General features: G+C 41.9%; 1 protein-coding gene across 14 annotated transcripts in view; it reads right to left on the bottom strand.

Annotated features, from left to right (window-relative positions):
* The window catches only part of IRAG1 (inositol 1,4,5-triphosphate receptor associated 1), a 124,285-nt gene that overhangs the window by 8,767 nt on the left and 99,139 nt on the right, over window positions 1-16,379 (bottom strand). For all 14 annotated transcript variants that reach the window (XM_033206530.1, XM_033206533.1, XM_033206534.1 and 11 more), the window contains 3 exons: window positions 10,100-10,149; window positions 9,445-9,552; window positions 7,497-7,561 (listed from right to left, as the gene is read on the bottom strand). In XM_033206530.1, the coding sequence (XP_033062421.1) occupies window positions 7,497-7,561; window positions 9,445-9,552; window positions 10,100-10,149 (223 nt within the window). The remainder of the gene's footprint in view (window positions 1-7,496; window positions 7,562-9,444; window positions 9,553-10,099; window positions 10,150-16,379) is intronic.

Genomic DNA, 16,379 nt, shown 5'->3' with positions numbered 1-16,379 from the left:
AGAGTCTCTCCTTGTTTCTAACAAAGGGAAGATGATGATGAAGTTGTTGGGCTGGAGATCTGGTGAAGGAAAGTGAGAGGGCTCCTGTGGGAATGTAGCTTAGGTATTCTCCATAAAGTAGAGAGCAAGGTCATCTGCTGAGAGTGAGAGGTAGAGGGGTCTAGGAAGGTCTGTGGAGAGAGGAGAGATGTAAAAGAGTTATATGAGAAAGAAGAAAAACAGACATGCTAGAACATCATGGTAGGATGTCTGGGTGGTGCTGGGAGATCATTGCGGATATGAGATCACAAGTTTAAAGGAAGTATCCAGACGGCTATGCTTTCCCTAGAAATCCTGCAGCCCACCTTCGTGTCCTGATTCTCAATGGGAGCAGTGTCGTCACGGAGGAGTCCTCCAACAAGGCAACACTGTGAGCAGAGCTTTCTAGCCAGGACTCTGAAAGATCACAGCTGCCACCCTCCCTGACCTCTCAGACAGGGTTTATGAGTGAGCCTTGTATCTTCTCCTCATTCTTGGCATCAGCTTCCCATCTCTTAGTTTTCCTCAGATCTTTTAAAATTTACATTTAGTCAGGCTGGAAACCACAACCCATTGTGAACAAGAAAGATAACGCCCTAAAAATACCAGCTATTCATAACATTTCTCCTTTTGCAAATTACATTATCCACTCCCTTCCATGTGACCTTGGCCTAATGTGCAGTTTCCTATTTATCCAAATCACTACAGCAAGAGGAGAAAAACATAGCTACGGCCAAGGGCAGGGAAAGTAATTCTTTCATTATATATATATATATATATATATATGAAATGAGATACTGGTATCAGACTTTTGATTTATACACAGCTGTCAGCCTTAGAGGTTCCTTAAGGTTAAGCATGCATGAAGGAGGACAGTGTAGTATAGAGGAAAAAAACTTGCCTGAGGCAAACTTGGATTCAAATCCCAGCTCCAAGACATGCAAATTATTTAACCTTCCTGAACTTCAGATTCCTCAACTGTAAAATGGGGATAGTAATACATACCTGATGGTGGGGGTGTAAGAATTAATGAAGAAATGTAAATAAACTTTCTGGAATATGGTACTCAACAAATTATTATATCTGATATTATTATTGTTATATAGTAAATGTATTGGTTCATTTTGGGAGCAATCTGAGCTACCTCCAAATATGACTCATAAAAAATCCAGGCAGTTATTTATATCATCAAGGAAGAATTTGTTATATATTACTGAGACACGTCAGAGTCAGAGGAACCCTAAATGTGAACCAATTTAAGGTATGGTAAAATTAACATTACATTTTCATAAAATGGCTTCAGGAAATTTCTCAGGTGCACATGTATTGTGTGTCATCACACACTATGCACCTTAGAATTTTGCAGAAGAGTGACCGTAAACAAAGCTCTCATTGTCCTTGGGTCATTGATCTCTAGAGAAGAAAACTTTTCCTTAGCAGGGCCAGGAAGCCCATTTCCTTGACCCTTTTACATGCAGATCTTCTGTCCATTTCAGCTCCCCTATAAGGCTCTCATATACATCCTCTCACTTGATCTTTCCAATGATGAGAAGAGCTAAAAATTAACTTATATGTATCAGACTGTGGTCTAACATCTCACTTATGGCTCACAAATGACCCAAGAAGGTATTATTGTTTTCCGTTTGACAGATGAGGAAACCAAGGCTCAGAAAAATTAGGCTGAGGCATGAGGATCGCATTTCAAGTGATTTCATATCTGTCATATGATCTTGGGACCAGCCCAAGATCATACAACCAGTGTGTGGTAGAACTCAAATTTTACCCTGTGCAGTCTGATATGCACCCATTCTTCTGACTGCACTATCTGTCACCTAGGTGGGGTATTATCCCATTTCACAGATAAGAAACCCGAGCCCAGGTTGATTAAGTGACTTGCCTAAATTCACGTTATTGGTGCTGGGACTCTCATCTTGGTCTTCTACCTTTGTGTCAAGATGGACTTTCCAGCCCCCATGAACCCCTGCCTTTCTTTCAATAGAAGTCTCTTCCTTTCACTCTGGTGAGTGAAGCCCTTCCTGCCCTCAGACTGGACTGTGGCTTCTATGCTGTCCCTCTTTTCAAGGCTGCTTGTCTAGAGTGTAAGTGGTTGGGAGGGCCTTTGTTTAATGTGTGTGTGGGGGGGTAGGGGGGAGTGGAGGGGTTGTGGGTAGGGTGGGAAGTGGGGAAAACACAATATGTAAAATGTTTGCTGTCCTCTCCTGACCTCTGACTTGAGCTTGTAGTTTTTTAAATATCTTATCTAACTATCTGGAAGTTTCTTCCTAAGCATCTTTAAGACTAAGCTCAAATGCCTTCTCTGTGAAACCTTTGCGGGTGTTCTCCCCTCCCCCAACACCCTCTGGTTAAAGTTGATCTCTCCTTTTTTTTTTTTTTCTTGAGACAGGGTCTTGCTCTGTCACTCATGCTGGAGTGTGGTGGCATGATCTTGGCTCACTGCAACCTCCATCTCCCAGGTTCAAGCGATTCTCCTGCCTCAGCCTCCCAAGTAGTTGAGATTACAGGAGTGCACCATCACGCCTGGCTAATATTTGTATTTTTAATAGAAATGGGGTTTCACCATGTTGGCCAGGCTGGTCTCGAACTCCTGGCCTCAAGTGATCCACCTGCCTTGGCCTCCCAAAGTGCTGGTGTTACAGGTGTGAGCCACCGCACCTGGCCCTCTCTCTCCCTTTATTCTGCAACCACATCATGTGACATCATGACTCACAGGGAGGGCACTGATGTTTCAGATACCTGCATATGACTGTAATCATAGGAAGGAGGACTGTGTTTGGATCAGAATAGTGCCTGGCACACAGTGGGTACCTTTAAGTGCCTGTCAAGTTGCATCGGTTTCACTATGACTTATCCAGTCCCTACCTAGGAATGTTTTTAAAGGCACAAGTCCTCTCTGTAAATGGTTATTTCCTGAGAACCCAGTGTTTGGGTTGGGCTAAAGAAATCTGTAATCATGGCTGTAAACTGGAGCTGAGCACAGCCTGTGCCTACCCTACGGATTTCTGGCCCAAAGGCTCATGGATCTTGGCATCTGTCCCCTGCCTGAAATCCTATGTGCTTTCTTTGAGATGATTCATGGAAATGAGGCTCATTGTTCTCACACATGCACCAGGTCAAAAATGTTTGTCATTGTGCTCAGCTCTCAGTAATGTGAAGAACTAGTTAGTCAAAATATGTTTTTGGGCAGGCAGGTATATTTATTAGATTCAACTTTTCCCATGTGGAAAACAATATTTGAAAGTGACTACTATCCTTTGTGATGGGCATATCTTCTTGGGCTCAGCAATGTTTCCAAGTCACCCCCACTGCCATGGTTCCCTCTGACAAGCCCAGCACAGGGAACCCAAGCTTCCTTACTCCCCGTTACTCAGTCCTAGATACCTGGGGTCCTCCACAAGTTTATTGGGGTGGTGGCAGTGGGGGGGGAATTCACTCCAAAATACCACCAGCAAAGGGGAGTTGCTGACTGTACAAATTTAGCGTCCTATGAAATCTTTAAGGAATTTACCCTGGGTGCTTCAAGAGTATAGAAACATGGCTAGTTTTAGACAGTTAAAATTGCTCTGTGCTACATTAACATAATAACCCCTTTTTGACACTAACCCTGTGCATCATCTACATCCTGGTTTTGCTGATCCCTCTGTGAACGGTTCCACGCATACCCTGTCTCTCACCCCAACTCTGCTCTCCACTCCATGCCCAGTCGGTCACCAGGCTCTTTCAAAAATGGCTCTTAAATTCATCCTCTTCTCTATGGTCACACTGAACTTCGTTTTATCCTTCCAGTTAGGCAGTCTATTAAAAGGGTAAGGGCATGTGCTCTGCTATCTACCAGCTTTGTAACCTCAGGCAAGTGACGATTTATCTGAGCTTCAGTTTCCTCATCTATAAAACAGAGATATTAATAGTATACCTACCTCATGGGATTACTGTGAGGATTAACTGAGATTCTTAATACAAAGCAATAAGTAAAGCACTTGGCATAAAACAGGGTGCAGTAAATAGTTAGCAGTAGTTGCCATTGTCAACAGTGCAGTAAATAGTCAACAGTAATTACCATTGTCATCGGTTATCATTGTCGTTGGTTATCATTGTCATCCTTATCATTATCATCATTCCTTGAATACTCCATACCTTGTCACATGGACAAAGCCTGAAATGTTGTTAACCTCCTGGTCACCTAGTTAATTATGTACCCTTTAGATTTTACTTTAAAAGTAAGTTCCTAGAGGGAATTTTTTTTTTTTTTTTTTTGAGACAGGGTCTTGTTCTGTTGCTCAGGCTCCAGGCTGCAGCGCAGTGGTGCAATCTCAGTTCGCTGAAACTTCTGCCTCCTGGGGTCAAGTCATCCTCCCACCTCAGCCTCTCGAGTAGCTGGGACTACAGGTGCATGCCACCATGCCTGGCTAATTTTTATATTTTCTATAGAGATGGGGTTTCATTACATTGCCCAGGCTAGTCTCAAACTCTTGAGCTCAAGTGATTCACTCGCCTTGGCCTCCCAAAGTGCTGGGATTACAGGCGTGAGCCACTGCCCAGCTAAGGAGAATCATTTCCTAAACTCCCTCTTCCCCCTACTTCCCCACTTCCCCCAACCTTACACCAAAATTGGGTTAGGTGCTCATTTGCTGCTGCGTCATTCCCTTAGCAACCTACACTTCCTTACGATCCCACCCATCGTGTTGTATTAGAATAGGCTGCTTCCCATCTGTCTTTCCCCGCTAGACTGTGAGCTCCCTGAGTCCATAGTATGTGCCTGGCCCTTGGGGATTAATTGTTAAAGGAATGAAAGAACAAAAGACTACAATTACATAGCTATTTCTACTTGCAGAACTGCTCTTGGGCTTTTGTTTTCTCTTCAAGACTAATTTTAAATATCACTCTCCACCCATATGTTTAAGTCTACAGGTTTCTAGGCCCTTGTTGAGTGCTCATTACAAAATGACCTCCAAGAACAAGGCTCAGCATTCTCTGAAATCACATGGAGCAGTGTAATCAGCTCTCAAGTATTTTCCTGTAAACTAGCCTCAGGGTATTTGATCTTCTTATCCTTTGCTTAGCCAGCACCCTTCCTGCTTCGTCACTGTATGCTTAGGAAGGTGAAATCATTTTAATACGAAGCTGAATACAACAATCTCTGAAGCAATGTATATTAAACTATAACACATTATTTCTCTTTCACAATATGGCAAGGGCAGCTAGAATTGACTAAGTATTTGTGTATAGGACAGAAGATAAGAATTCACTTTTACTCATATATTGTCTCATTGTTAGTCCATTGGGAATCAAGTAAATGTTTCTAGTTTTTATTTATGTATGCATGTATTTATTTATTTGTGTTTTTAGTAGAGACAGGGTTTCACCATCTTGGCCAGGCTGGTCTTGAACTCCTGACCTTGTGATCCACCTGCCTCGGCCTCTCAAAGTGCTGGGATTACAGGCGTGAGCCACCATGCCTGGCCATGTTTCCAGTTTTAAATGGAAATCACTTAACATCTTTGAGAAACCCAGAAGGGGAAGCTGTTGTTCATCCTGAACCCCTCTTAATCTGAAGATGCCCTCCCCTCTTTGCAACCATTCTTACATGGGTATATTCCCAACTGGAGAGTCAACCCTAGTGTGCTTGACTTGCCTTAATTCCCACTCTGTCCCTATCTCTTCAGGTTCTATAAACCCCTGGAAAGGTGATGGCACTATTGATCATTACCCATTGATGCTCCTAATTTGGGGCTGCTGCTTATTGTCTCCAATTTTGTACCTCAGTTTCCCTTACCAAGGATAATTCATGTTTTCATGATCTCCACTGCCTTGGACAGAAGTGCTCAACTGGCCTGGCATAAGTTCTACAGAGTTCAGGTCCTGCTCTGTCATGATTAGAGTCTGTTGCAGAGATCTTCTGCCTTGAGTGGCTCTGCAGGCCTAGAGTTGGGAATGGGGCTAGAGTTGAGGGTTCTCTAAAGTAGGGATTCGTGCACCCAAAGGGAAGGTTGGCAAGGAGAATTTTAGTGGGTTTCTCAGTCAGAGCATCAGGTGACCATTTCTGGAGAGATTCAGGGACCCTGGATGAGGCCCTATGACTCTAGGGACTTGGTAAGTTTCTGTAAACTCAGTCACTTCCACGTGGTCCACATGGTGGTGGTTGTGTCACCTCTTGACAATTTCCCTGTAGTGATCAAGAAAAGACAGAGAGAGAGACCCCAAGAGACCTTCTATAACACGAAGGACCTGTGAGCTTATGGGGGTGAGGTGGTAAAGAGAAGAAATGCTGGGCACACTTCAAGACTAACAGGGGACAAATCACTGGGTGATAAGCTGGTGGCTGCACATAATGAGAGATGTAGGAAACAGGCTGGGTCTGGAGGTGGGAGCCTGTCTGTATTGAAAAGGGTCCCAACATACACTTTCCCTGCCAGATAGCAAAACTTTTCTGACAGCAAAGAAAAATGAAGGACTAAAGCTGTCTTGAGGCAAGAAAGAAGGAAGAATAAGGTATATGTTCTACCAAGTGAGGAAAGACACAAGGGGAAAATTCCGAGAGGCAGCAGGTGTGATCCAGATGTTTTTCAGCAAGCAAATGAAAGAATTTGAAAAGTAAGCTATGAAGTCCTCTGAGTGCATAGAAACAGCCTGCCTTACTCTGGCTGAGGATGAAAAGATGTGCACATCGCACAGATGCCTAGAAAATAACAGACACTGCTGGCTGCTAATCCAGTATGCATTTTCCTTCCTAGTTCCCAACAGCAACATGATTCTGCTCAGGAATTTACTCTTCTTCATGGAGTCATTTTGCTTTTTGGGAAGCTGACCCTCTCACCAACCCCAGGGAATAGTGTAAATCCCATGATGACAATCCCGTTCCCAAAGTGATTCTTTTAGAAAGGGACCTCCTTCCAGATTTGTCAATGAGATAATAGGGAAGACTGGTGAAAGGTTTCTAGGTTTATTCCTAAGAAAGGAACAAGGCAAGAAACAGTCCCTTTCTTCCTCTAGGTATTGTCCTGTCTGGAGGGGATGCCAGGAACTACCAGCCGTTTGCCACAATCCTGACGATGAAGTTAACATACAACATGGCCAGAGGCAAGGAAGTTAATAGGCATGCTGAGCTAGAGCCCTGCTATGCCGTACCAGAAGCAGCTCTACCTCTGGACTTACTAAGTCCCATTGAGTTGGGGCTTTCTTTTGTCTATAGCCCAAAGAATCCCAACTGGCAGAGAAGGCTCCAGTCTTCTCTGGGCTTTCTCAGATTGGGTACACTTGGCCTCAGTCAGGGCATCTTCACGGTTCAAGAATCTTGCAAGCGGATTCTGAAATCTTTGTGGGTCTCAAACTCTCATTCATTTCCCTTAAAACTTAATTTGCTTTCCACTGCATTTTGGGGATAAAAATGGGAGGAAGGAAAGTAAAATGGGGAAATTTTCCTGAGAGATCCCTGAAGCAAAGAGGAAAATCAACAAACTTACTTTTCCAAAAGTGCAGGCAGTGCTGAAGTGACAGGTAGGCTGCCTTTCCCATTGGGTGATTCCGACTGAATGAAAAACAGAAGACAGAGAACTGAGGATGTGCTATGCAAGGAAGAAGCCAGAGCTGCTGGGTTTCTGATGATGCTGGGAGGGGGGCTCCTGCTTCTCCTTTTTCCTCCATGTCCCCACTTTCCAATCTTCATCTGAGCCCAGACCTTGGCCCTTTCTCTCGGGACTTCCCTGTCCTCCTTTCCTCAGCATTCCTTTCCTCTACGGCACACGCAGCTTGCTCCTTTTCCGTCGCCTCTGCTAAGTTTCCTTAAGTGAAGAGGAGAGTTTACATCTTGAGGCTCCATTCTGGAGAGGAGCCATCAGTTTTTCTCTGTCTTGTTTACTGACTGTGACTGACACCAGTGGGCCTCCTACAAGTGCAGGTCCCAGGCTCCCTGTGATAGATTCTCACAAGCCCATCACTGTCCCGAGAGACACAGCTCCAGGTACAATTCTCAAGAGATGCCAGTTACTATTGAAAGCTCAATCAGAAATTTCATTACAATATGTTCCCCAGGATTTCCACGTTGTGTTGTTGCAATGGATTTGGTTTAAGTAATGGTTCTCAATGTTGGCTGCACATTAGAATCACCTGGGGGAGGTTTTAAAAAAGTGTTGATCCACTCCAGAATCTTGGTGTGGGGCCTGGGGGAAGAATGTTTTAAAAGTACCCTGTGTGGTTTTTAATCTATGGCCCTGATTGCCAGCCCCTAGTCTAAAGGAATATATATTTGGAAAATAAATTTATGCTTTTAGGCAAAGTATGGGAAATAGATCTGTTAAAACACACTAACCAGTCCTCTCCAATATCCTTAAACATTTTTTTCAGGTTGTTCTATTTTAATGGGTAATTTGGGAGTTTAGGTTGATTTCATACATGATTGAAATGCTTGAGGCAGGAAACAGTGAGTACCACCCATTGGTATTACATAGAGCTTGAATTTCCAATTGCTTACACAATCAGATTGTTTCCTTATAGGGTAGTGCTAGTCATAGGCAGGGGATAGAGAAACCACTGAAGAAAGAATTAGAGAGAATTAGCCAGATGCACAAAGGCCTGGGATACAGAAAATATTTTGTTATATCCAAACTGTCTTTGTCTAAAAGAAATGGAAATGTATTTTTCCTGTATATTACTAATATGTTCGTATTACGGAAATATAAAAAGGCATCAGGAAGAAAATAGAAATGAACTATTTTACCATTGCCTAGAGATAACCATTATTAGCTGTTTCACGTATCTTCTACCAGAAATTTCTGTCTACGCAGAGAAACATACTCTTTTAAAAAGTACAAAACAGAATTATACTATTTATACACTAGGTTTTGTATATCCTATTTTACTTGCTCTTGATTCATAGTAAGTTATGGACCATTCTACAGAAACCCCTTATAGGGATATCCATTTGCTTAACCAGTCTCTTATTAGTGAACACGGAGTTGTTTCCCGCTTTTCATTGTTATGAACAATGCTACAATGAACTGAGGCAGGAGAATAATGGGTTGAAGAACTCAGGCTCCCGAAACAGAGAACCTAGGGTTCAAAGCTGTTCTACCACCTATCACACATTACAAACTTCAGCTACTTAAGCCCACTGCAGAGTAGAAAAAAATTATAACCACCTTGGCGGATTGTGGTGTAAGCACAAAAAGAGTTATCATTTGCAAAGAACGCTGAGCTGCCAACACCGTGCTCAAGGACAGTAGGACTTCCCAGAGTAGTAGAATACATGCAGCCTGGTCTATATTGGGTTTTTGAGCCATCACTCAGATTCTATTCTGGAAATTTCCTCTCCTTGTTGACCCTGCCCCCATTGGGTCACCCCCCCTAGGACTGAGTATGAAGGAAAGGTTATTTTACTATTCCATGCTGGGAGGCAGGCATCATCATACTTACCAAGGCTGGTAAGGAGGGGATGGGTGATGAACTGGGAGTTTGGCCAGGCAGATTCAGGGCATTAAACTTAGGAACAACGGCAACGCTGACCCTCCGGCGAGGCATATTCTGTGGGGAGAGAAGTGACCAGGCTCATTGTCTTGGAGGTAGCAATAGCCATAATTCAGAAGGGCTTGGGAAAAAAACCTACTCATTTCTAATGCTGAAATGGCATTCACTGGCATTTTGGTTTTGCAGTAGCAATGATAGAATTGGTGTGGAGAGAGTGGCCAAAGTTGACCCAAATTTTCTGTTGGTGGTGAGTGAACGCTCAATCTGTTCTATTTTAGCTTATGAGATCTTGGAGATACAGAATGGAAATGACCCCACAGTCTCTGGGTAACACCCTGGAGACTGTATTAAAGCTGCCTGTAGCAATATGAAGGCTTATGATCATTTCATGTTGATTTAAGGCATGTATACATAGTTAAGGAAACCACGAGCAAGAAAGGTAAGATGTCAGAGGCTAAACTTGAGACTGTGGGAAGCCAAATAGAAACTCTGTTCAGAGATTCTCTGGTATCCATGGATCCCAGAATGAATGATTGTTTGGGTGACCATGGAAACTTCTGTCATACTCTTTCCAGGAGCCCTGGTATTCCTTGAACATGCATACCTTTCCCAGCGTGAGGGACATGGACCGGGCCGTGCGAGGGACCCCATCTTCTGCAGCAGGAGGGAGCAGAGAAGAGAACACAAGTAAGTTTCAGACTAGGCACCAGCAGGAAACAGAAACTAGGCTATGGTATCTATGAGCCAGAACTGGCCCTCAAGGGATAGCCCAAGGATCTGGGTGTTGGGGACACTGAGTTTGGCACTTCATCCTTTGAGATGGGGCTGCAAAAGTTTGGACAAAACCTTTATCCTAACTCTGCTTCTCACTATAGGAAGCCCCAGTCTTGGACCTCTGATCTTTATCTGACCCCACTAAACACACTCTGCATAACACCCTAGATAGTGTATGACAACTACTCAGCAATACCAAGACTTATTGGGTTATTTTATGCTCCTTCAAGGATGTACAGTCAGAGAAACTATGAGCAAGGAAGGTGTGGTGCCAGTAAATAATGAAAACTTGCTGACAGAAGTAGTTTCAATATGTTACCTACCAAATGACTCAGAACAAAGGAAGCTACCACCCCAGGATTTTCTTCTCCTTACTACGTACATTAAGTGATATAACTCATGTAATATGTTTAGCTTCGCGTCTGAATAATACTACTATCGGGAAACACCCGAGTACTTTCAGAGGCAGGTATTTGCTAGCTCAATTCAATTTGATTCAGTTTGACCAATATTATTTAGCCTGCATCTCTCTCTCTTTCATATCCATGTATTTTTGGTGTGTCTCTTGAAAAGCACATAGCTGTTTTTTTTTGAGACTCTCTCACTCTGTCACGAAGGCTGGAGTGCAGTGGCACGATCTTGGCTCACTCAACCTTCGGCTCCTGGGTTTATATGATTCTCGTGCCTCAGCCTCCCGAGTAGCTGGGATTACAGATGTGTGCCACTATGTCTGGCTAATTTTTGTATTTTTAGTAGAAACAGCGTTTCGCCATGTTGGCCAGGCTGGTCTCCAACTCCTGAGCTTAAAGTATCTGTCTGCCTTGGCTGCCCAAAGTGCTGGAATTACAGGCATGAGCCACCATGCCTGGCCTGTTTTTTTATAATCTAATCTGAGATTCTCTATTAACCAATAGGTTTATACTAGTTATAGTTCTTGTGATTAATATATTTGTATTTATTTCTACCATGTAATTTTATATTTTCTATTTGTTTTATTCATTGACTTTTTCCACCCCTCCTCCCACCCTACACATTTGTTTGGAACTTATACATTCTATTTTTAACCTTCAGCATGTCCTCTTAACTTTTGAACATATTGACTTTAAATTTAAAATTAAACAAGATCTCTATTCTTTTCTTGAATAAACCTTAAAATAATAACCCTCCCTCTTAATTATATTGCTTTCCAGTATTTTTATTTCACCTTGCTTTTGTATTCCTAAATTATTCATTATGTTTGTTGATTTCTACAGAGAGTGCTTATTTAGATTTACCTACATGTTTACAAATGTCTTTGTTGATTATTCCTTCTTGTATCCTACTTGTTTCTTTTGAGCTCAATTTTTTTTTAACTTTTATTTTAGGTTCAGGGTACATGTGCAGGTGCATAAACTTGTCATGAGGATTTGTTGTACAGATTATCACCCAGGTACTAGGCATAGTAGACAGTATTTATTTTTTCCGTTCCTCTCCCTCCTCCTACTTTCTACCCTCAAGTAGGCCCTGGTACCTGTTGTTCCCTTGTTTGTGGCCATATGTACTCAATGTTTAGCTCCCACTTCTTAGTGAGAACATGCAGTATTTGGTTTTCTGTTCCTGTGTTAGTTTGCAAAAGATAAGGGCCTCCAGCTCCACCCATGTTCCTGCAAAAGAGGTGATCTCATTCTTTTTTATGGCTGCATAGTATTCCATGGTGTATATGTACCATATTTTCTTTATCCAGTCTGTCATTGATGGGCATTTAGGTTGATTCTATGTCTTTTCTATTGTGAAAAGTGCTGCAATGAACATTTGTGAGCATGTGTTTGAATTCAATTTCAATCTTCCTTAGGTACATCCTCTAGTTGTTCTTTCAGCGAGGGTCTGTGAGAGGTAAACTTTCTCAATTGTCTCCAAATGGTCTTTACCAAGCCCTCAATCCTGCATGGTATCTTAGCCATTTGTGTTATCTCTAGGTTGACCATTATTTTCTCTTAGTTCTTTTAAGAGTTTATTCCATTGTCTTCTTCTACTATTGCCATTGAGAATTGTCATTCCTTTGTAAATAATCTTCTCTCTGATGACTTTTAAGATCTTCCCTTTGTCCGTACTGTTCTGTAGTTTCTCTTTGGTGTGTTTTATTTTTCCTGGTTGGAATTCACTATATTTTCTGAATCCAATGACTGATGACTTTCCTTAGTTCTGGAAAATCCTCAGCCATTCTTTCTGGGAATATTTTCTCTCATTGGCTTTCCCCTTAAGGGTGGCCTAATAAATGTATTTGGGACTTTCTCATTCTACATTCTATATCCCATATCTCAATGCTTCTTTCATAATTTTAATCAATTTATTTCTCTGAACTGTACATTGGGTAACTTCCTCAAACCTATCTTCAAGTTAACTAATTTTTCTTCAGCTGTACCCAATTTGATTTAAATGTTATAATCAATCAGGATAAGCTAGGTTATACTAGTTTAATAGCATAGTAATAATACGCAACTCCAAAGTATCAGTGGCTGATAACAAGGAAGATGTGATTTGCTTATGCTACATGCCCATTTACTTCTGAGTCTGTAGCAGGCTTGGTTCAGTGTTTCCTCATTCTGGACTTAGCCTAATACTGGCCTTCTAGTATTCTGGAGCAATGATGGTTATCACGTTAGGAGGAAGAAGCAGGGCAGACTGCATACTAGTTCTTGAAGGCCTAGGTTCAGATGTGACACGTCCTTCTACTCACATTTCATTCACCAAAGCAAGTCCCATGGCCTTGCCTTGTGACTTTAAGGGGATGGGAAAATGTGCCCAGAAGGAGATCTGGAATAATGAAGAATAGCCTCAAATATAGTAACTAACACACCTAAACTCTTGAGTTTTTAATTTCCGTGACTTTATTCCTCACTTTGAGAAGTTCTATCTTACTCTTCTTTGATAACTGTTTTCTTTTACTCTGTTTTTGATCCATTCTTTTATGTCTCCAATAATTTTTAAGTTAGAGACAGGGTCTCACTCTGTCATCCAGGATGAAGTGCAGTGGCACGATCACAGCTTATTGCAGCCTCGACTTCCTGGGCTCAAGCGATCCTCCCACCTTAGCCTCCTGAGAAGCTAGAACTATAGGTGCCCACCACCACATCCAACTAATTGTTTTTTATTTTTATTTTTTGTAGAGACAGGGTCTCACTTTGTTGCCCAGGCTGGTCTCAACCTCCTGGCCTCAAGCAATCCTTTCACCTTGGTCTCCCAAAGTGTTAGGATTATAGACGTAAGCCGCTGTACCCAGCTACCCCTAATAATTTTAAGCTTATCTTTAAAAAAATTATCAGATCATTTTATTTTCCGAGGTTCTTAGGATATGATCCTATTCTTTGGTGTACCTGATGATTTTTGTTCATGATGAATTGTTTTCTTGCGTATTTTATAATTTTAGGTTGTGAAGTCATCTTCAGTGAAGCTTTATTAGAGGAATCCTGTGTGTCTGGGTGCAGCATCTGTCTCTCCAGAGTGCTTTTCTACTTATTTCTAACATATCTTAGAGGCACCATCTTGCTGTTCTTTTCAAATCCTCTGCATATTGCATCATCACTGCTGTCACTTCGTGAGTATGTACTTTTCCTATGAGGAAGGAGAAAGTGTTTTTCCTACTCGAGCCCAGGGTGAAAGAAATTTCTTTGTTTCTCTGTTGGTTGGTGATTATTATTTTTCCTTATCCAAATTCCATCTGAGGATCTAGTCTTTGGACAGCCTTAACTTTCTGTGGGAATCTGTATCAACTCTCTACCATAGGTGTTCCAGGCCTTGTCTCAGATCACAGGCAAGTGTAAAAGCTCAGCTCCCAGATAACTGAGGCTGCCACTTGTCCCCAAGGAAGCTGCAGGGTCAGCTTGGTTTCAGTTCTCTTTTCTTTTCTTGTATCTGGGTATTTCAATTTCTTTTCTTGTGGATTCAGCTATTTAGACATAGGTTTGCTTTATTTTGTCCAGCAGAAATTTTTAAGTGCTTGTGGTCAAAAGATTTTCAACTTTTCCAGTCAGCCAAAACAGCAGAACCAGAAAATATTCTTTACATGTGAAGAGTTCATATACATTAGTAAAATACCAAGCTTACAAGTGGGCAAAGATCATAAATACAGAATTTTTAAAAGTAGAAATACAAATGTTCCATAAACATTTGGAAAGGCCAAGAAATACAATTAAACCAGTAAGATAAGACACAATTTTGGCCTATCGAAGTCATGGATACTTACAAAAAGAAAGAACAAGAATGGTGTCAATGGCACAGTGAATTGAGTATTGTAACCCATTCAGTGAAAACATAAATGGGTTATTTGAAAATAGTTTGCTTTAAGAGCCTTAAAAAATTTCTTTCCCCTGAGCTAATATTTATACTTCTAGAAATCTACATTAAGGAAATAATCCAAAATGCAGACAATTGGTAAATTTCACATTCAGAAAGAAACATATTATTTTTAAAAAATGTATATCACCTTCCTTGAAATCAGGGATATTTTATTTACTGTAGTCTTCAAAACCCCAGGCATAGACAAAGATTGCAGAGGTTGTATAAAAGGCTTAAGACACAAACACTGTTAGGGAACAGTCATAGAGTGTCTTATGGAAACACCTGCTGAGTGGTTACGGCCCCTCTGCCTAGCCCAAGCTGAGGTATAGCTTGGAAGAACAACTAGAGTGGAAACAAATATTGGAAAAACATGTACAGCTATCATTGACCTTTGCTATGGTAAGCGTTTTATCATCCTCCTAGACTGAATATGGGACTCTGTCGTGTGTTCTTCTTGGAAGTCTGCTTTCTTCTGTCATAGTACTGGCTACACTGCCTTGACTTCCCAAAGGTTGGGAGCTCCTTTGGGTCTGTGACTGTGTGCCCTTTACCTCTATATTCCAGTATTATATAGGGCAAACCAAAGGTACTCAGTAAATGTCTGTAGAATGAATGAATGAGACTCATGGGTAACTGCTTATCCTATAAATCTTAGATAAGGTAGTCTGCAGGAGGCCTTGTGCAGCAATAAATGTAGGAGCCCATGGCATCAGGATTCCTTTGACGGCAACTTCCCCAGCTTCCAACACTGACGGAAAATGGTTTGTTAGAAGCCCAGGTGCATGTGGGTCAGGAGCCTTGCTGACAGATCCAAAGCAGACAGTCTGGAGCGTGTGTGCATGCTGCCTTTGGACTCTGGGACGTGTCACTGATATTCTCCAGGAAACTTGTGAAACCTCCTGTTTATAAAGGTTTCTCCAGCTGTTATACTTTCTGTACTTTCCCTTCTGCAGCTCTTGGTAACACAGATGTTTGCATTCCACAGGGATTCTTGTTGCTAAAAGGTCTGTTTTCTCCTGCTGGCCACCCTCATCAGCCAGAGTCTAAACCCTGACAGTGCCCATAGAGAGATCTGGTCCAAGGCACCAACCTCTTCCTGCTGGACTGAGAAAGAGTCTCCTACTGTGTCTCTCTTTACCTCAGCTTTTGCACACCTCCAATATATTGTCCACTGAAGTCAGAATAATCTAAAAATAAAGCCTGATTACATCATGAGGTATAAACTTACCATTGACTCCCCATTGCCTAGAAGTTTAAATTGCTAGCATGGCCTGGCATGTGGCCCCGGTCTACCAAGTCTCAACTTTCAACCTGTCACTACCACACCCCGACACTGCCACTATGGAAAATTGCTTGTTTCATCTTCTTTTCACCTCCAATCTCCACACCTTTGTCAATGCTGGTTTCTCCACCTGGGATGTATCTTCCTCTATTGACTGGAGAACTCCTATTTTTACTTTAAAACACCAAGATACCATCCCTCTTTGAAGCCTTCCTTATCTCCCTTCAAGCAGAATCAGGTGGGCCCTCCTCTGTGCTCCTATGGCAATTCATATAGAACTTCTAAACAAGAATATTTCTTTGAAACATTTGTCTTATCCATGAGTCTGCTGTTTTTCTCCATAACATCTTCAGCCAGACTCTCACTCCACCCTAGCTGCCCAGGTTTCGCCCCTCACCTGGGCTGTTGCAAGAACATCTTCATGGAGTTTTCTGTCCCTGGTTTGTCCCAGTAATGTAATTGCCATACCATAGTTCAAGGGAATCTTCTTAAGCTACATATATGATCAAGT

Source organism: Trachypithecus francoisi, unplaced genomic scaffold (assembly GCF_009764315.1).
Source record: "Trachypithecus francoisi isolate TF-2019V2 unplaced genomic scaffold, Tfra_2.0 Lachesis_group8, whole genome shotgun sequence".
NCBI classification, from domain to species: domain Eukaryota; kingdom Metazoa; phylum Chordata; class Mammalia; order Primates; family Cercopithecidae; genus Trachypithecus; species Trachypithecus francoisi.
The sequence above is the reverse complement of the archived record's forward strand: the minus strand, read 5'-3'. Positions and strand labels throughout refer to the sequence as shown.